The following is a 21,387-nucleotide window of genomic DNA, read 5'->3' as shown; positions in this document are numbered from 1 at the left end:
GTAACTTTGAACGGTAAGTTCAGTAAGAAAAAGCGACTCACCTATGGCATACCACAAGGCACTGTTCTGGGACCTTTATTATTCAATTTATATATAAACGGCTTACTTGAAATGAAGAGTACAGGGGAGATAATAGGTTTTGCAGATGATACTATAGTTCTCTATAAGGATGAAACTTGGGAAGATCTAAAACAGAAAGCGACAGATGATTTGAGGATGCTGACGAAATGGTTTCAATTGAATAAGCTTACCTTGAACTGCAAGAAAATAAAATAATTAACCTTTTCGTCCAACAAGTTGGGACAACCAAGACTAGGAGATCTACAAATCAATGATGAACTGCTCATCCCAGCAACACAATCAACTAAATATCTAGGTATTTTAATTGATGAGCACCTTAAATGGGATATGCATGTATCGTATTTAACAAGAAAACTGAGAGGTATTCTGTGTAAATTTAGATATATAAGAAAAAGTATAAACTCTCAAAGACACATGCATACACTATACAACGCACTGGTTCAGTCGCAACTTACGTATGGTATTATTGGATGGGGAGGTATTTTGGATGTTCACAAGAGAAGCTTGGATACTCTACAAAAATGTATATTGAAAGTGATGTATGGAAAAAGAATAACCTTTTCGCGTTCTCGAATATATAAAATTTCCAAGGTACTTGATATAAGACAAATTTATGCCCAAAAAATTATTTTAAATGTCTACCAGAACAAAATACTCATCAGATTGAAAGAGTACGAACATAATACTAGAGAAAAACAAAATAGTTATGAAAGAAAAAAAGCGGAAAAAAGGATTGGCCAACGTTGTTGTACCTATATAGCTTCCAGAATTTACCCAATTGTGCCGCAGAAAATCAGGGAACTGAGAAGTGTGACCAGATTCAAAAAAGAAATAAAAACATGGCTTATAACAGAGGATCGATACATGTTCCATAGAATGATCAATTCTAGTTGAGATTTAACTGGTCAAATCTAGACAGGAATAAACCGAATGCAGAAAACAAAGGCTGAATTAGGATTCTCTATAAATTCCCAAACATGTACCTACCACCGATGAAGACGATACACACCCGATAATGAGAAAAAAAAATACCGATGATGACAAAGAAAATAATGATTAGAATAAGAATTGAAGAGGAATAGATGGTGAAATTGTTCATTTTGGTTTAGTTTTTTGAGTGAATTTAATTTTGATTCAAAATAGCTGTAAACAGTTGTCATTGAATAACTCCACAGTATTTTTTAAGCTTATTTGTAGTTTTGGAACGTATAAACTTATTATTATTATTATATTATTAATTAATTGCCGGAATTTCTTTTCCATATCTACCTCCAGAAACTTAATGGGGTTGCTCATAGATTTCTTCGTGAAGTTGTTCATTTCTTAAGTGGTCGACACCTACTTGGTTAAGAATCAACTTAATTAAATTAAGTTTTTTCAGTAATCTGTCTATGAGTAATTTTTCTTATTTTTTCTTTTTATTTTGTTATTATTCATTCCAATTTGTATCTATTCTTTATTTTTCAATGAAATTGGTATTCCACTTCCTGTAGAGAAAAACATTCCGCAACATTCGAAGAATAGTTTTTTAAATATTGAAGATTTTTTATGAGTTATATGATTGTGTCATCATTTTACAACTGAAAAACTATTAAATTTCAATCTAGTTAGAAAGTTATTTTGAGAATTATTGCATTGGGATTCACTTTCAATCCAACAAAATAACGACAGTAACTTATGAAACTTACCAGAAATTTTAGGAATTCTTGAATAATGATACATTTATGAGATACGATGGTAACTTCATGTTTTGCGTAGACCAGTCAGTTATCGTTAAATTCTCGTTCTTCAAAAAAGTTCAATTAAGAAAAAGTACCTACCTATAATTCATCGCCGTTATGGAAATTTTCTTAATAACTTTGTTATTAGTTCAGTTAAAAACTACCTTTATCAAATATAAAAATTCGTCGTAATAATTTCCTCATTGATAACAAGCAACACTAAGGTGATGTTGCAAGGAAATGGTGTAAATGAAGTTATCCCCACTATAATCACGTTTTTCTACAAGATGGAGCATTTTTTTTCGAAATCGATTATTCATTAATTAAAACGGACATATTCGTAATATTCTTCGATATGGAATAATGTGAATTTCTCAAGGTGATTTCAGCGCCTTATGTATTTATAATATTGATGGACAATTCTCAATCAGTGTTACATTTCAATTCTGCGTGAAAAGTGCCTGAAAATTGTGGAAGACACTATTACTAATAATGGTAAATGTTGCTGTTAGCTTTTTAGATAATTCAATATTCCTTTCGGATTTATGGAAAGAGTTGAAGAAGATAGGATGTGATGCATATTACTCGCAAAAAACTATATCTTGTGTCTATCCATTGAAAAAATTGTGTCTTCTATCATTAACATATTTTACATTTTGAATGGAAAAGACGGATGGAGTCTTATCAGGAGAATACCGGAGTTGTTCGAACAAAATATGTTGAATTTCAGTTAGCATTCGTATTATCGTAGTGTGAAATCCACGAGTTATTTCCGTAAATCTGGTTTTATCGATGAATTTTATGAAATTTTGAACGATCCAGCTTAGTCATAAATACCTAGTTGTTCTACAGGACCATCCTTACTAGGACAACAAGTCTTCAATTTATCATGTGAAATTTCAACAATAAAAAAAAATTGCTAAATAACATAAACATCAGTGTTTTGTTTAAAATTTGCGCCAGTTTCTTGCCGTTCATAAAAAAGGAACGCTCGATCCCTGAACAGAAAATATTGTCGTTCGAATTTTGAGGCGTAATTTTATGTGTAGATGTAAAATGCAGTTCCAAAATTTCCGAGTTGATCGCGCAGACAACACCATTTAAAATTCACGCGGAATATCTGAAAAAAAGCCAATAATTATAACTTCATCCTATTGATTATCTCATTTTTTTCCTAATTAATGGACTAAATGAATTCACAGGTTTTGTTTATAATTGAAATTTGGATATTTAGCAGTCGGAACTAATGCTTACTGAACTTGCCTTTCGAACCTAGCTAAAATTATTCATTTTTCAATATTTCTATTGAATTGGAATATAACGTGAGAAAAAGGTAAAAACCAACCTTTGTGTGAAAATTTCACAGGTGTCTTCAACTCAATAACCTTCTCATATTGTGGAAGTTAATGTAAATATGGGTTCATTATTTATTTCTATAGATACCATCAAATAAAACTTTGACTTGGAAAAATGGAGAATAGTATCATGCCGCAAAAAAATTTTTCAGAAAACTATCAAGGTAGAGGTAATACTTAGAAAATCAAGAAAAGCAGAGAGTGCAATTGATATTTATCAATTGCAGTCTGCGCTCGTTCATTTGAACGAGCGCATAAAAACTGATGACTTCCACCTAGCGATTTTCTCTTTTTCTTGAATATTATTAGCTTTTGAGCGCTAGTCCATTCATGTGCTAACTTAGCCTTTGAATATCACACGGTATAAGAACGGTATAGTCATAGTACTAATTTGTTGGGATTGTGGAAAGCAGCTCAAGAATTCTCCCACAGTAGTAGCTTTGAGGATCGTAAAAAGGCCGTCTCTTCCACGACACGGAGGAAGCCATGAATTATAGCCCATTTGAGAATTAGTAACTTATTCGATTTTTAATGATTTTGTGAATCAGAAGCGGCATTCATAGGATGTGATGCATTGGAAAAATTGGAAAACGGATGTAGAATTAATTCATATTGAAAAAAATAGAAGAGTTATTTATATGGTCGTAGCATATTCGTATACAAAAACCAAGAATAAGCGATAGTCTAAATAGAACTAGCTGTTGTGAATTTTTGTTTACTTTACTTTTTAGGTAGGTATAGTATATTTCGCAGTATATTCAATATAATTTAAATTATTTGTTTTTTTTATTTGTTGTTTTTTGTACAAACTTAGGGTCTGAATAAAATAACGATATTTTTGCGTAATTATGTGAAATTTTGATAAAAAAGAGTGTGAAATAAACTTTATTTCTCCATTTCTGTGGCAAATCCTCATATTCTTCCTTCCCCTGCAAAAAAAAATCAGGCGGGAATATCTCAGTTTCACACAGATTTCATGGTTATATGTCATTATACAGGGTGTCCCATAAGTGGCACGTCACAGTGACACCGGAGGTAGGTCAGCTAAAGAGGGACCTAACCAGCCTAACATGACCCCAGTAAAAGTTGCATGGTTTTCGAGTTATTACCAAATTACGTTTATTAGTGAATTTTCACCATTTTTAACATTGTCAGGGTCAGAATTGTGCTGGAAAGCTCTCGAAGCCTATTTTTTTTGTTGTAATGGAATCTTAAATAGTTATTTAAGATGACATGAGTATGATTCTGTCAAAAAGTTATGTGGATTTCCGTAAATTAATGGATAAATCTTGATTTCAATTGCTAGCAAAACGAGAACTTCGACTTTGGACACCTGCTGTGAAAAAAAAAATCCTTGAAACAAAACGAGCAAGTAACATAAAAAAATTGGGCATTTTAGACAGATTTAGAAATGGTACAATACACGAATCTTATGACCATAAAACTAGGTATTTTCATCATTTTACCGATGCCCTACTTAACTAAGTTGAAACTAGGAACCCCGCTATCAGGTAATTTTGCCGCTTGCTATGACATTACATTTGATACCGGGCTTTGTTATTATTTGTTAAAGTCACAATAGGGAAAAAGATGGATTAGAGGAAGCGAAAAAGGAATATTATTGAAAAAAAAGGTGAATTAATTCAAAACAGACTTAACTTTCGATTATTTATTTAATTCTTAAATCTAACTTACAGTAAATGTTCGAACTGTTTCCCTCGGACTCTAATGCATAAATGACACCGGATTTTTTTTATTGGGGATGTTTAAAGGACAAAGTGTATGCAAAACCAATAAGAAGCGAGGAAGAATTTCGTGAACGCGTATTCGGCGCAGCCCGGACCATATCGGAAATTAGTTTAAGAAAATTGAATCGTAATTTTATAAAACGGTGTCATTTATTCATTAGAGTCCGAGGGAAACAGTTTGAACATTTACTGTAAGTTAGATTTAAGAATTAAATAAATAATCGAAAGTTAAGTCTGTTTTTAATTAATTCACCTTTTTTTTCAATAATATTCCTTTTTCGCTTCCTCTAATCCATCTTTTGTCCTATTGTGACTTTAACAAATAATAACAAAGCCCGGTATCAAATGTAATGTCATAGCAAGCGGCAAAATTACCTGATAGCGGGGTTCCTAGTTTCAACTTAGTTAAGTAGGGCATCGGTAAAATGATGAAAATACCTAGTTTTATGGGCATAAGATTCGTGTATTGTACCATTTCTAAATCTGTCTAAAATGCCCAATTTTTTTATGTTACTTGCTCGTTTTGTTTCAAGGATTTCTTTTTCACAGCAGGTGTCCAAAGTCGAAGTTCTCGTTTTGCTAGCAATTGAAATCAAGATTTATCCATTAATTTACGGAAATCCACATAACTTTTTGACAGAATCATACTCATGTCATCTTAAATAACTATTTAAGATTCCATTACAACAAAAAAAATAAGCTTCGAGAGCTTTCCAGCAGAATTCTGACCCTGACAATGTTAAAAAAGGTGAAAATTCACTAAAAAACGTAATTTGGTAATAACTCGAAAACCATGCAACTTTTACTGGGGTCATGTTAGGCTGGTTAGGTCCCTCTTTAGCTGACCTACCTCCGGTGTCACTGTGACGTGCCACTTATGGGACACCCTGTATGTTGCTATTCGGAAATCTCCAGACACGGATTTATCTATTATCAATTCAGCGCTCATTTTCATTTCTGGTCAGAAGTTCTGCAAACCAACATTTTTCAATGCAAAAATCACAGAACGATATTCAAAAATATTCCATTAATTAAAAAAAAATCAGTGAATTGAAGAAAATAAAGTAGGAGTATACTCCTTTAATATTACGAGTATTATAATACTCGTACAGAAGGTTCATTCTACACTCGTTCATTCAATAACTCGCCACTTTGTGATTGTTTTCGCATTTTGAACTCGTGAAAAAATATCAATACCTTCTGCTCTTGTATTATAAATTAATAGGCTATAATGTCTGGGAAAAAGTCCGATGGTTCATGTAAAACATTCGCTTAGTTTTACATATTTGGACAGGATCAATTTTTTTGCATTGGTGACCGCTAAGATTGGAATATGCTGAAGTAATAAATAAACAACTTTGAAATTTTCAGAATAGATTCGAAATGCGATTAGGCAGATCCAACGAGCATGCGACGACTTTTGACATCACATTAGTTGTTTGTCAATATCTCAACAAAATACAACCAATCGAATACTATTTAAAATTTTTCCACTTATTCTATCCCATTAGTAGGTAACTGCCACATTGTTAATGATATCAACCGCTCATTTCCATAACTACATAATCGAACAAGAATATTTAACGTGAAATCATTCAAAAACCATCTGAAAGATAAGAAAATCATTGCAGTTTTCACTATGCTCTTAATACCTTAGCTGCTGGATAACTTGGGTTTACTAGATATGAAGAAAAGTATATTGACTACACCAAGGTTGTCCAGGATCACATCTCTTTAACTGAGCTGAATTGTGTGTACATATCGAAATACCGTCTGTGTTTAAGGTTGTCTTTGAAAAGACGCATAGCTGTTTTGAACGTTGCAAACGCTGAACCTGTTTTTTTTTACTGTGTTTGAACTTGGAAAATGGTGAGTGGATTTTTCTTCCTTTCCTTTCTTCATTTTGGATGGATTTTCAGTCATTATTCTAGTCAGATTTCAATTGTGCGATTTTCTCAAATTAGTATTTTGAATTGATAATTTCTTCGCTTGATTTACTCAACATTGATGAAACCATTAACAATTTTTCGAAAATAATTTCTGTGCCTTCTTGTTCAAAGAAAATTCATCCTTCTTGTTTTTTCTTTCATCTTGCCATTTCTTTCAACCTTCCTGAAAAAATTTCAATTAATTCACTCGATAGATTCTGGAATTCAACAAAAAAAAAAGATATATTCATTTTCCAATTTATTTACATTTCACTATTTCGAAATTGGTTTAAAAATTTCAGTTACCGATGCAATTCCGAAATTATAAAACGGATTTTGCGCATCATGAATTTCACCGAGATATTGATAATAACTGAAAATATGTAGCTTTTATGTAGGTACACGCCAGCTGGACGTACGGACAGAATTAATTTTGACCTCGATTTCTTCATCAGTGATATTATCATTTAAGACCATTCTCTACAGATATTTGGACAGATGTTTTCTTGGAACAAACACACAAAAAGAATTTATGACAAAAGATTGACCGAAATACAGAAATAAATTCCTGGAATGTATTTACAAAATATTTTGCTAATTGGATTATTCATACATCTTTTGAATAAGTTTGGTTGAAAAATACTTATTTGATTCAATTTTCAAATACCTGATACTTTTTCGATATCTTCTCCATTTGAATTAACGTGTCTCGACAACTAGACCATTATCTGATTAGAATCCTGATTTTCGACTAAATTTTATAATAGAATATCCAATTCTCATTGAGATTATCAAACTTCGTTTTTTCTATAAAATTTTCGAGTAGGCATCAAAAAAAAGATCATTTGCATTAGCTTAGAATGTCAACATATATCATTTCACTCGAATACCTTATAATTATTCAGCGCAAAAAATGATAATATTAATAGTAACTATCAATATGCAGATTTCATTTCATTACTGATTCTTGGTGTATTGTTGAGAACTGTGAATATAAACTGCTCAGTGTAATAATTAAAATCTGAATGCTAATAACTCCTTATTAGCATCTAAAGAGATGATAATGATGAGATAATTTAGGATTGAGTGAATTAAGGAATTCTCCCAAAAAATGCTTTGAATGATTAGGTAAATTGGTTAAACTGTGTGATGCGAAGATATTTCAGACTGAAAGCCTATTGTTTATTATTTATACAAAAGCGATTGTAACATCCATGGAGAAATTTTTTTTGAGACTTTGAATTGAGCATCACTTCACTTGTGCTTTTCGTTGAATAAATACATATATGATTATGGATTCGATACAATATTCTATGGTATGCTGATATATTATATTTCTAATATTAAATAAATATTTTTTTTCGAATTATGTAAAATTTTTCAGAAGTTTGTCAATAATATGCAATTTTTTTCAGGGTATCGAAAAACATGGTTATTCTTTGCTAAATCCTCCAAACGAGGAAGAGTTGAGGAATCTGAAGAAAATTATGGGCGAGGATGAGGATAAACTACAGAACCAACTTGTTGTACTATACAAATGGCTTGATAGTCATCCAAAAATGCCAAAAAATTATGGTGAGTTTTATAGTTCATCACTTGTTCGTATATTTTTAATCTTGGAGCTTAGAAGTAGGGAATGTTCTCCTTTTCATTTCTATTGTTTTTGCTTCATATTTTATCAATCGATTTGTGGGGTTATTATTTTGAAAAGATAAATGAAATATAGCCGCCGATTTTTTTAAATCCATTTCATTTCAGTCTTTTGAGTTTATAAGAAAATGACTTGAATAATTTAACACACCGAAAACAAAACACATACCAACATAAGTTCCAGTATCGAAAATTACTTAGATCAGATCAGTTATTAATCATTTCGGAATCATTTATTTCATAATAATATATTGATTATCAACACTCAAAAGAATTATACAATGTTATGATCTACTACTGATTCATTGAGAGTGTGAGTTCATCATATCTGCAGAAATCGAATGAATATAACCTTTTGTAACTATCATCCTTTGTAATTCTTCAAAATTTAAAGTATTTTATTTGAAGGTTCTTATATTATTCCCACTATGATACCGAGAGTTTTCTAATACATTTTGATTTTTTGGGCAAACTGTTTTAGGTATTCGTTTTAAATTAATTGTTCGAATAAATATATTATATCCGTTTTTATTTTAATTCTAGGTATATTTGAAAATTACTTGGAGAAATCGTTGTAATAGAATATAATATGATTTTAAAATCAATTCAAACTTCCTGCACCTACAGGTATATAAGAAAAAATCGAAAGCGAAACAGATTTTTATGTGAATTTCTAAATTTAGAGTCTTTATGAATTATTGTGAATCGTAGTGGCTTTTGTCATGTTTTTCAATGTCAGTCTTGAAAGGAATAAACCAAAAGTGATTTACTAATTTATTCCAAAAAGTCCAAAAAAGTGAGAAATCCAATTTTCAATGAGAAGAATGACGACCAAAAAATTATTACTTGTACAAATTATAAATTTATTTTTATGGATACTGTATCCATAAATATAATATCTTGTACAACCACTTATTCTACTTGAGAGATTCATCATTGATGAACTGTTTGAGGAATTGTTTTCCCAGTTAATTTGAACTTGAAATAATTTTTAAAATTATTGTATTGTTTATGAAATCTGCTGGAACAACAAATATAGTTGGTGATAATGGAAAAGATCTGCTGGTTGATTTTAAAAACAGATATTTCCATAGGATATTAGAATAAAAATTCAAAACATATAGATATGTAACGGATTTGTGGAAATCAAGATCAATACTTTTTACGATTTTTTATGGAGTTCAACTCAAAGTGACCTACAATTCTACAGAAAATAATCTAACTTCAACTAGTTCAAGTTTCAGTCCTATTTTTAAAGTGGAAGGTAACCGCAACCCTATAAGTTAATCCGTTTCCAAACTATAAGAGAAAATATTTTCTCTTATAGCTTGAACACAGTTGAATTTATGAGGTAGAGGTTACGGTTTTCAAAAATCGGGGGCGAAAATGTGCCATTCATTTTTTTCTAGCTCAAATGAATTTCGAGATTCCAAACGAATTTGGGTCAACCGATACACGTGTAGGGTGATTCCTAACTACGATTCAAGAGTTCAGAGGGTGATTCGTTAATTCATTTTAAGAAAAAAAGGTGCTATTATGAACATGCCTGGATTTGCTTAGTTTCGGAGATACAGTTGTTTAAGAAAAAATGGTAGGTGGGTATACATAGTATGGTTACAAAACGTAATAGTTGTGAGGTAAACTCCTCGATTATTTCGTTTGAGATATATCTAAACGAGCGAATGAAAAGGAAAATGTAAAACATATTGGTAAAAACGATAACTAATATTATTCAATGAAGGTCTTAGAAGAATACAAATAAACATTCGATTTAATCATCAGGGTATTTGACATTCATCGAACATTTTTTTTTCAGATAAAACAAAGGTTATGAACTTTCTGAGGGCTTGTAAATATGACATGGAGAAATGTAAGAGGAAACTTCAGGCCCATTTCTACATAAGACACGAATTCCCATTGGTTTATTCTAATCTGAATCCAAGAAGTGAGGAATTAACTACTTTTCCCAAATATGGGTAAGTGAAAGAAACCCGAAGGGTTGAATTATTTAAATAATTTAAATTTTATTATTCATTTTATGCACCATTCAAGATTTGCTGGAACCAAACCAAGATCGGCAACAAGATATAAATAAATTACGGTTTCACATAAAATTTATGAAATTCAAAGAATAATTCATTATTTCGACCAGAAGCACACATACAATAGTAATACTAATGTTTGATATTGCACTCAAATTTTCATCGCGGATCTATATGTATAGATGGTGAAATTGACATTTTTTGTTTTGTTATTCATTTTTGTTGTTAATGTATCTTTATAGCTCCAACTGACTATTATTTATTTATATACACGCAGAATCTCAACCCGATCGAAGTTGTGATAACGGAAATATTGACTATTTAGTATTTTTTCCAATATTCCAATTGAATTTCATACAGAGTAATGGTAAGAGTGGCGTTTACTTATTGTTATTTTGTCATTGTACAATGAAAGTCATTGTGCAGGGTGTCCTTAATTCGATACTCACTGAGAACATCTCAAAGAAAAAAATCTTCAAACACCCCGATCTCTTTCTTCGAAATACTAAGATATCAGAAAGCTGAAATCTCGATTCGGTTTCGAATTTCTGAAAAATGACAGTTTCAAATATTTCGCTGATTTTGGGTTTCTGTTCAATAATCGAAAAATCCCACAACGTTTTATTCAGTAATATTTATGGTTCATATGATATTCATAACGGATCATAGAAAAGAAAGTAATTTTTTAAGGAACGCCCTGTAACTCGAGAACGAATCAACATGTCTATTGTCTAATATCTGAGTTTTGTTAATTATCAAAGTTATGACTTCTTCTTTGTCATCTCGCTAGCTCCTTCTAGGTCTTCCTCTTGTTCTTCTTTCGGGTTGTACCCACTCGAGACATCATTTTGGCCATCTATTATCAGCCATTATTTTGACATGGCCGAACCAAGTTAGTTGTCGTCTTTCTATTTCTTCCGATATAGGACGTTTTATGTTTATTTCTGTCCGTATTACTTCGTTAATGACTCTTTCCTTCTTGACCGTCTACAGCTTCTTCTGAGGAAATAATTTATTTTTCCCTGTTTTCACTGGATACATTGTTTTTTTGATGAATAACAATCAAATTAGGACTACTTTGGAAAAAAAAAATTCGTTGAAATTTAAATAATAGTTAGACAAGAGAATGAGACAAAGATAGTAAGTAGGTGATGTGAACTAAAAATTTGAGATAATTTTCATTCTGGCATTCAACCCGTCAGTGAATACGTCATGAAAAATTATCAAAGTTTTCCGATAATTTAGCAATAATTGAAAATGAACCTTTTATTTGGAATAATTATTTGTTTTTCATTGCCGCAATTAGCGTATTTACCTAGACAATTACGTTAGTATGTGCGTACCTATACTCAAAAAGTGATCGTGTTTTTACTACACAGAAAAAATTATTCGCTTGATTTTCAGCATAAAACCCCAATTTTGATCGATATTCAGGAATTTTGATATTTTACTGCTTTCTTTATTTATATAGGGTGAGTCTTTGACTTGTAGATATATTGCAACCGAAGATTTCTGAGGTAAAAGGAACACTTTTTTTCCTTTGTATTTTTTCCGATTCGGCTAGTTTGAAAAGATACAGGCTTTTGAGAATCCATAAACAATGTTATTTCTAGTTATATCTCACATAATGGAATGGAATCGGAGGAAGTCCGGTCCTCTTCAAAATGCTCGCTATACTAAATGAGAAAAAAAATCGAATCGTAGAAAATATTAAGGGAAAGTGTTTCTTGAAATACATATATGCACAAGTCCAAGAGCCACCCTGTATACATATTGTACTGTATTATGTATGAGCCACAAAAACCAGAGACACGCTTACGTGAAACATCCTGTACATTACCAGTGCGAGAATTTTTGGATAAAGTGTTCAATGTTTTCATATCAACTCTTCTAGGCATATATTTTAGTCAAGCATTCATAATTATAAGCTTCATCGCCTCCTACTCGTATAATTAATCCATCACAAGAATTATGGGTTCACTTGTGACTAACATTGCAAATCATCCTCCAGATGCAAATATAAGTACCTACTAGCTGTCCATTATAGATGCAATCACAATTGTTATAATCTTCTTTTTTCATGAATCAGAACCTCATCTACATTCTTTCTTGGGTTTGTTGCAATTTTCTCTCCATTTCAAGTCTCTTGTTTTCATTTCAGTTAGATATCATACAGAATTTTTATTTTCGGTGTTTTATCGATAATATACCTTTTCATGATTTATTTTCAGTCTCAAGTTGAGTTTTATCAAGGAAATTCGTTAATATTGCAGTTTTGTTTCGTTTGACTCTCAATTGTCATGGAAATTGGTATGGAAACGATATTTGTTCAACTGAAAAGGAAAAAACTACCTTTTTTTTTTCGGAATCTTCGGTTTCCGATAGTTGAAGGGATAAGCTAGAGTAGCATTCTCTGCCAGTCGCATTTTTACTGATACAGGAGAAAAAATCAGTGAAGCAGGATGTTAGGATTGTTTACTCTTATGCTCCGATCTATTTGCCGCAACATAATATGAAAGTTGCTATTTATTAATTTCTCTTGTTCCGTTCGATTACCATTTGTTTAGAGGCAATAAACAATAGTAACTACCACTTGTTCCGTCATTTGATACACACTTAACCTCTTCATGAATTTATTCAGAATTGATGATTCAAATGAAGAATCATTCATTGACAAATAAAATTGAATGCAATATCGAATAACCTAACGAATGTTTGCCAGATCTCTTATTATTGAAAGAACAGTGTTACAGTCTGACTTAACTGATTATAACGAACACGATAAATGTCACCTTGTGAATATCCTCGATTACTAAAAAATTCAAAATCGATATTATGCTGATCATAATATTACGAACTTTCTGGAGGTAATCAAGATACCTTGACTTATAAATTTCTCTGCCAGCGTAGGTTCTTGATAATAATTTCCTCTCACTTTTGGTAAACAAGTTCAAGTTCAGAGTTCGACATAGGTGATTCACTAGAAGAGGCTTTAAGTATTTCAAAGCATGGTTAATGTTCAACTATCAGTATCTATCTCAATCAGAAATCTAGAAGTATTTGATTTATCGAGAGTCAACATCACCTGGAGCGTTTTGTTGGTATGTACCGTTATGATATATTCGTTGATTTTTGGAGAATGCCTTCTTTGTGAATTATCGGAATTCAGGCAGTAATATAGAATATGAGAATCGACGGCGTAAGGACATTGGAAGTTCTATACATCATTTTGTTTTTTCTGACTCCAAGCTACTTCAATTTGAGAAATATTGTACACAATACTCTTAGGGAAGAAATAAACTATGGATTACATACCTATAGAATGTACTTGGTTTGAATCATCAGGTAGGAGGTATATTCGATTATAACTAAAGGGTAAATTCTGTGTTTCCGTGCTCAAATTTGATTCTTTCCTTTCGTTCTGCAGATCATAAACACGATAACTCTCGAACGGAAATCTTAGGTTACTGTCAAGATTGAAAAGTCCCTGGGCTACCATAGTAAAACACATTTTTTTGGCAAAATTCGATTTTATTATTCAACATAATTGCCTTCGAGGGCGATTATAGCGATCTTAGAACTTTTCGATACCATTTTTGTAGTACGATTTGTCTTTCGCTCCAAAATAGGCCTCAGTTTCGGCGATTACTTCTTCATTGGCGTTACATTTTTTTCCAGCGAGCATTGTTTTGAGATCTGAGAACAGGAAAAAGTCGCTGGGGTCAAGATCTAGCGAATACTGTCGATGCAGAAGCAATTCGAAGCCCAATTCATGCAATTTTGCCATTGTTCTCATTGATTTGTGACGGCGCATTGTCTTGATAAAACAGAACTTTTTTTTCAAATGGGGCACTTTTTCAACGATTTCATCCTTTAAACGATCCAATAATGCTATAGAATAATCGCTGTGCATGGTTTGGCACTTTTGGAGGTAATCAATGAATATTATAACTTGCGCATCCCAGAATACGGATGCCATAACCTTGCCAGCTGACTGTTATATTTTTCCTCGCTTTGGATTCGGTTCATTGTGAGCAGTCCACTCAACTGACTGTCGATTGGACTCCGGAGTGAAATGATGGAGTCATGTTTCATCCATTGTCACATATCGACGCAAAAATTCAGGTTTATTGCCCTTGAACAGCTTCAAACACTGCTCAGAATCATTAACACGTTGTTGCTTTTGATCGATTGTGAATTCGCGCGGCGCACTTTGCACACAGCTTTCTCATGTACAAATATACGTGAATGATATGATGTACACGTTCAGATGATGTCTTCACAATGTCTGCTATCACGATCAACTCCACTTTACTGTCATTCAAAATTATTTTGTGAACCTTTTTGATTTTGTCGTCGGTGACAGCCTCTTTTGAGCGTCCACTGCTTTCGCCGTCTTCGGTGCTCATTTCACCACGTTTAAACTCATCATACCAATCAATGAAGGTTGATTTTCCTGGTGTAGACCTCGGAAACTCTTCATCAAGCCAAGATTTTGCTTCAATTGTATTTTTCCCTTCAAAAGCAATATTTTATCAGCTGCACACGAAATTCTTTTTTTTTCAAATAACAAAAGTAGCTACTCTCACAATGCAATACCTTACAAACTAATGGTTGGAATGCTGTCAAATTTTGACACGTATCGTTTGAAGGTTGGTACTAACTAAAAATCATATGGATTTAATTTTTAAATTTTCAAGTTCGGTTCGCATCTTGAATGGTTAAATTCGTTGATACCAAAAGAAAATTTGTTTTTCTGGCTATTTTTTAACTAATAATTCAATCAAAATGAAATTTATTTAGATGTACAGGGTGGGCTAAATAGAGATATTGAATTTTCCAATTTTAACTCTTGGATATCTCTCTTCTCTAGAGTAGATCGGCTTTTAATAAATTATATCTTTTAATATTCCCCAAAGGTAAAAGTCCACAGACTTAAGGTCAGGCGATCTAGCCGGCCACCTGTTGAGATTTCGAACATGACTTCAGAAAAATATCAAGTATGCTATAGTTTTAAATTGGTAAATTTAAGCCTTATCGAAATATGAAGGAATATACATTTGAAACAAAAAATTTCATAGCGATATCTCATAAAACATCAGTTTGCTGAAATTTTAATAATAGTTTATAGTTTTCCTTCAAATTTAGTAGATGGTCAATTCAATACCACACGATCGTTAATAGATGGGAAAAATTCCTGGCCCGTATTATGAAAAAGTCGATTTTGAATACTCAAAAGCATTTCCGAACAACGTTCATTCGGTTAAAGCCTGCATATTATATTATATGTATAGCTCTCATAACAATAATTTTAAATTTCGGCACATCAAAGTGAACAAAGTTATAATAAGATATGATTGAATGCAGAATGAAAAAACTCAGTACTGATTGATATTAGAAGGAAATACATTTTGCTGAATGAATTATCTGAGGAATTTATATAATACAGAAATATAATTTGATGTTCAGCGGAAGTGATTCGAAAATCAAATGTGTCAAGCGATTTAGAATTTAGGTATACCATTTTCGATGTTCATGAAGAGAGAGCTATACAAAAAAAAGTCACAAGTACAGTTATTCAAGAGAATTTAAGAGATAAAACAATTAATTAATTTCAAACAAGCTGCTTCAAGCTATACATCTTCATTTGTACATTCTTCTCATTTCAAGTTTTTTTTTTCAGAAACGCTTTATTTCTGCCTAACTTAACGCCTGCTGGAGAAAGACTTTTCTTTTTGGGTATGAATCCGGATATTGATCCAGACATGATAGACTTCAATGCTTATTGCAAGTTTGGATATATGTGCTGTAAGTATATTTTGGAAATTTTTGAATTTCTCATCTATTATGAAGAAAATTGAGTTATCGGATATTCTTATATTTTTCGAAAGCTGCATTGCTTAGAAATTTAACGGAAAATTATAAAAACTCGACACTTAAGCTGAGAATTGAATTATGATCTAAACTATTTTGAATTATGTTTGACCCACCCCGTATCAAACAATAAAAAACGATAAAAGAGTTCTAGGATACATTCTGTCGGCGTTCTTAGATTCATCCATGAGGTGTAAGACTGAATGATTCGGGGAATCATAGACTTTCGCTGGATATGCGACTTCATCTTGATCAATATCTGCAATTGTAACGATTTACTGTCCCATTCATGCAAAAAGTGGCTTCGTCAGAAAATACAATATTATTCAAAATATTGGTGTCTTCATCGCACCGTAATTAGTTCTTCGCATAACTTCAAACAGCGGAATGCATCATCCTCTTCTAATTCATGTATGCTATATTTTTGGAATGGTAATTTTAAGCTCTAAAGAAATGTATAGATATATAGGGTGTTCCAAATTAAGTCGGCACCATTGCCAAATCCGTTATTATTGATGCTAAGATGTCGGTTAAATGGGCAAACTGGTAGCATTTTTAGTGGCCTTCTCGACGCCGAAAACAACAGAAAAATTGACAATCGCGTTGTCATAATATTTCATAAAATGATATTATTTTCAATGGAACACCCTATATTTTATCATGTATATCAATTCGTAATAACATTCTCCACAACAAAGCTCATTTGACTTTTTTTCGTAAAGGTGAAAATAAGACAGTTGCATTAATAGGAAACATTTATAACAAACGGATTTGATAAAGCGCTATAAAATATCGAGTGAATGCTCAAAAACACCGCCTTCTTGTTGAACACGTATTTGGGCTCTTCTATTGACACTATTGATTCAGAAAATGAATTCGGCTGGCGAAATGGCTTTAAGATGGAAATTTTCGTTTTGTATATTAATACCAAATAGCTTAGTGGTGTCAATTGAGTGGTGCGACATGATGATCACGGGTTTCACGAGTTCACATCCCAGCGCAATTTTTTCTTTCAACTGTCTTATTTTGCTATTAGTAACGAAATAATATTGTCATTCGTATCAGTACAAAAAATGGGTGTTTGGACAATCATGAGGTATTATTCGCCGAAACAAATGAATTTTTTGTACTAGTGAAAGAAATAAATATTTCAAAATAAGTCGCTCATTTTCCACTTTAAGAAGAGAGGTGATATGAGCCTTGTTGTTGAGAATGTTATAACGAATCGAATTGGATGAAATATTATGATAACGCGAGGTCAATTTTTTTTTGTTTTCGGCATCGAGAAGGCCACTAAAAATGCTACCAGTTTGCCCATTTAACCGACATCGTAGCATCAATAATAACGGAGTTGGCAATGGTTGGTGCCGGTTCAATTCGAAACATCTTGTATACGTGATGTCCCATTTGTTCTTTAGAGGATATCCGAACCGATATCTCATAAAATACCAGTTTGCGTGAAATTCAATTAACGTTAATGAATTCTATGTAAAAAGTTGCTACTAGAATGTTCTTACAGAAATGACAAATATTCAGCAGAAGAAAAGTTACAGAAATATTAACATAAAATAAAAAACTTGTCAGGAATGTGGAAAATGCTTTATTTTTCTCACAAATTTACATTCGTCAACGTTTCGGAGGCGATTTCCTCCTTCTGCAGGGCTCAAGAATATCAAGTTTTCGAAAAAACAGCAATTAAGCAATATTTCATAAAATTTTGCAGGATTAAATTAAATTAGAATCAGGTATAACGTCGCGTCGCCAGAATCAAAAAAAAAAATTTTTTAATCCTACGAGGATAATCAACCTCTTGAAGCTTTCGGTAGCAGGTTAATCGGAATGGATATAAATTGATGTCTTGTTTCAATATCTTGTGACATGTGTAGTATATCCAAAGATACTTGTACTATTCCATAAATACGCTTGGCCAGAATTCCCTTTGAAGTGGATACTTCGATCCGTTAAATATCGGGGTTTATTTGAAATGGCAATAAATTCACTGGCCCCAAAGGAATTTCTGGAAACTTGGAAAACCTTTCCATAACCAAATATTCTGGCTTCCTGCAAGTGACTTTGGATATACTATACCAACTGAGACACTAGGGAGTTGGGATAAAATTCTAACAAAAGTTCTTGGAGATTCTTCTATTATATCTTCGACCGTATTGATCATGTCTGGTGTCCTTTTTGTTTGTCGACCACTTCCACTCTTTCTTTTCACGCTGCCGGTTTCACGGAAAACACTTACCAACGCACTTTGAAACAGTGCTTCGGAAACATTCATGATCAATGGGAACATCTGGGTAGGTACTTAATCTTGAATTCTGTTAGACATTCTGTCCATTTCTGAAGAAAGATTCGATCATGAATGCCTTTTGTACGTCGAAAAACCCATTTTCTATTAACTTTTCTCACATATTCGAAAATTCAAACTCTTAATATGTCAGTTTCAAATGAGATGAAAAAATTACCAGATAATATGGTAGAAGTTAAGCATTACTAGTAATCACAGAAAGCCCGCTAAAATTTCTCCAGAGCACTCTTGACCACGAAATTAAATGAACGCAAGTTACTTATGCCACTAAATAAAAAGATTCCGAGGAGGGCTCCTTAATTTTATTTGAAACAATGAATACTTTCAGATGATCTCGTCTTACGGGAGCAGTTTCCAATCACTGGTGATATCATCCTGATGGATGGAACAGGGTTTACAATGAAGCTTTTCTTGAGATGTATCAATACAGCTGTCAAGGACTCCATCGAAATAGCTTACAAAGGTTACTTGATACGCCTGAAATCTATTTACATCGTAAATGCACCCGCTGCGGTGGACAAAATGGTGGCAACCTGGAAATTGTTCCTGACAGAAAAAATTAGGAACAGGGTGAGTTTAGAAATAAAAATTATGAATATTCTGTGAACTTCGAATTCAAATTTCTTGAATAATCCGTATGTGAAAGTTTAGAGCATTATAAATATATTTTCTGTCTCTCCTATAATAGAAGGTTATAAAATAATAATATGAAAATTATCGATCAATTGATTATTGTAATTGCACTTCTTTTTATTATAGTTATCTAAACATTCTTCTCTTACAGGTTGTCGTAAGCAAAAATTCCGATATATTGACGAAAAAATTTCCATTACATTGTCTTCCCCAAGAGTATGGTGGAACCTTACCTAAAATCAACCAATTAACCAGACAGTGGCATGAGTCACTCATTAAAAACGAGAAATGGTTTCTAGATCAGGAGAGTTGCAAAACTTCAGAACCACCCAAAAAGGAAGATAACATATACGATGATAGGTTTGGAGTCGAAGGAACCTTCAGAAAGCTCACCATTGATTGAATGGATTGGCTTCGAATTTGGTTGGTGTATTCATTCATTCAAGAAAGACTGCTATTCCATCTTTTTTTGTGTTCTTTCTCACTTTAGACGGCTGTGAAATGATTTTTATGCCAAGTGAGATAGTAATTTAATTTCAGGTGTTATTGGAGTTATTACCCTTATCACATCTTTTCTCCGAGGTTCTGTGTATTCTATAACCTTATTTCTTATTCTGGGAAGTTTGGTAACCAACTGACACTTGTCATTTCGTCTCAATTTTTAAATAATTTCATATTTACCGATTGATAATATGAAGAATTTTGAACAGTAAAATATTATGAAATCTTCGTTCAAAGATTTCTTTGGAGGAAAAACAGCTTAGTCTTTTGTCATTAAGAAAATATTATTGATGTAAAACTAATTTATACCAATATTTATGAGTACTACTTTTTAAATCTGTATATTATATTGAAAAACACTAGTTGACGTTTTGAAATTCTCTGTGATGTACAGATAATACACGTATATAATAAAAATGTGTTATATTTAGAGGTGTTCATACAATAATAAATTGTATCTACATATATCAGAAAATCTGCGATTGTACGTTTTTTTTACTGAAGACAAACTTGTTTTTGTCATTCACGAATTATTCCTTTTACAAACACATACATATGCAAAAAGCAAGGGATAACTCAAAGATGCACAATTATTAAATAAGAATCAATAAAGAATTGAGACAAAAACTGTTTATTCGATATTTTGTTTTCCTGTCTTATACCACAGTATAAGGAATTTCTATTCTTTATACAATGCTACTGTTAATAGCATTGTTAGATATGAAAGAACTGAACTTACGTCTACCTTAATGTTGTTATTGTTACACCCTTTTCCCTAAAACCTCAATTCCGCTAGATGGTACCTACTACCCTAAAATTTCGAACGAATTTTTCCTGGCACTGAAAAAAACTGACTGGTATTTATAGACTAATAATAAAGCTCAAAATAATCCCAACAAAGTCAGAATTTTATATTTATGAAATCCAAAAATATTTGCTTCTAGATTCGGGGTGATGTTTACCAGATTTCAAGAATTAAAATGCTTAGAATAAGCGTTTCGTCACATTTGTTCCGATAAGGTTCGACCCACTGATGATCAATCCGTAGTCAAATTCATTTCTGCCTGTCCAGTTGCTTTAGAAAGAAAAAACGTGGAAATTTTGATTTTCAGGGTAGGTTTGAATCGCAAATGCCGTAGTTGAGTTTCTTAATGCGTGCAGATGTATGATGAAAATTTCATTTCGATGGTTTACCCAGAACCAAAATTATAAATATAATGAATTTGCGGTAAGAAATATTGTATTCAGTAGTTTATGTATGTTTTCAATTTCATGTTTATATGTGCCTTTGAATTCCTTTTGAAAATTTATTTTAAGTGTTTGAAGTACAAAATCAGTTCACTCGAAAAATTGAAAATATGAAGTTCAGTAAAGATTATAGCCTCCTTCAACCACAGCTCGACAACGACTTTGCATATTTTCGATCAGATTGTTGAAGTAGCCTTGATCAATTTCTTTACAGAGTTGCGATAAATGCTGTCTGAGTTCTTGAAGTGTATATGGAGGTGGTTGTTGAGAATCCAAAGCTCTTTCTAGCTGA

General features: G+C 32.3%; 1 protein-coding gene across 3 annotated transcripts; it reads left to right on the top strand.

Annotated features, from left to right (window-relative positions):
* The first annotated feature begins 2,148 nt into the window (after positions 1–2,148).
* LOC123674525 (retinol-binding protein pinta-like) lies at positions 2,149–20,486 on the top strand. Of its 3 annotated transcripts, none has more exons than XM_045609419.1 (6): positions 2,149–2,297; positions 8,249–8,408; positions 10,300–10,459; positions 16,209–16,333; positions 19,042–19,283; positions 19,498–20,486. In XM_045609419.1, exons 1-6 carry the CDS (start codon positions 2,295–2,297, stop codon positions 19,747–19,749), a joined length of 942 nt encoding a protein of 313 aa, XP_045465375.1. In that variant the 5' UTR covers positions 2,149–2,294; the 3' UTR covers positions 19,750–20,486. The 3 variants fall into 3 exon arrangements, with proteins under 3 accessions (XP_045465375.1, XP_045465376.1, XP_045465373.1); XM_045609420.1 differs by lacking the exon at positions 2,149–2,297 and adding an exon at positions 6,513–6,774; XM_045609417.1 differs by lacking the exon at positions 2,149–2,297 and adding an exon at positions 8,111–8,149.
* The last annotated feature ends 901 nt before the right edge of the window (positions 20,487–21,387 follow it).

Source organism: Harmonia axyridis, chromosome 3 (genome assembly GCF_914767665.1).
Source record: "Harmonia axyridis chromosome 3, icHarAxyr1.1, whole genome shotgun sequence".
In the NCBI taxonomy this organism is placed as follows: Eukaryota; Metazoa; Arthropoda; class Insecta; order Coleoptera; family Coccinellidae; genus Harmonia; species Harmonia axyridis.
The sequence above is the reverse complement of the archived record's forward strand: the minus strand, read 5'-3'. Positions and strand labels throughout refer to the sequence as shown.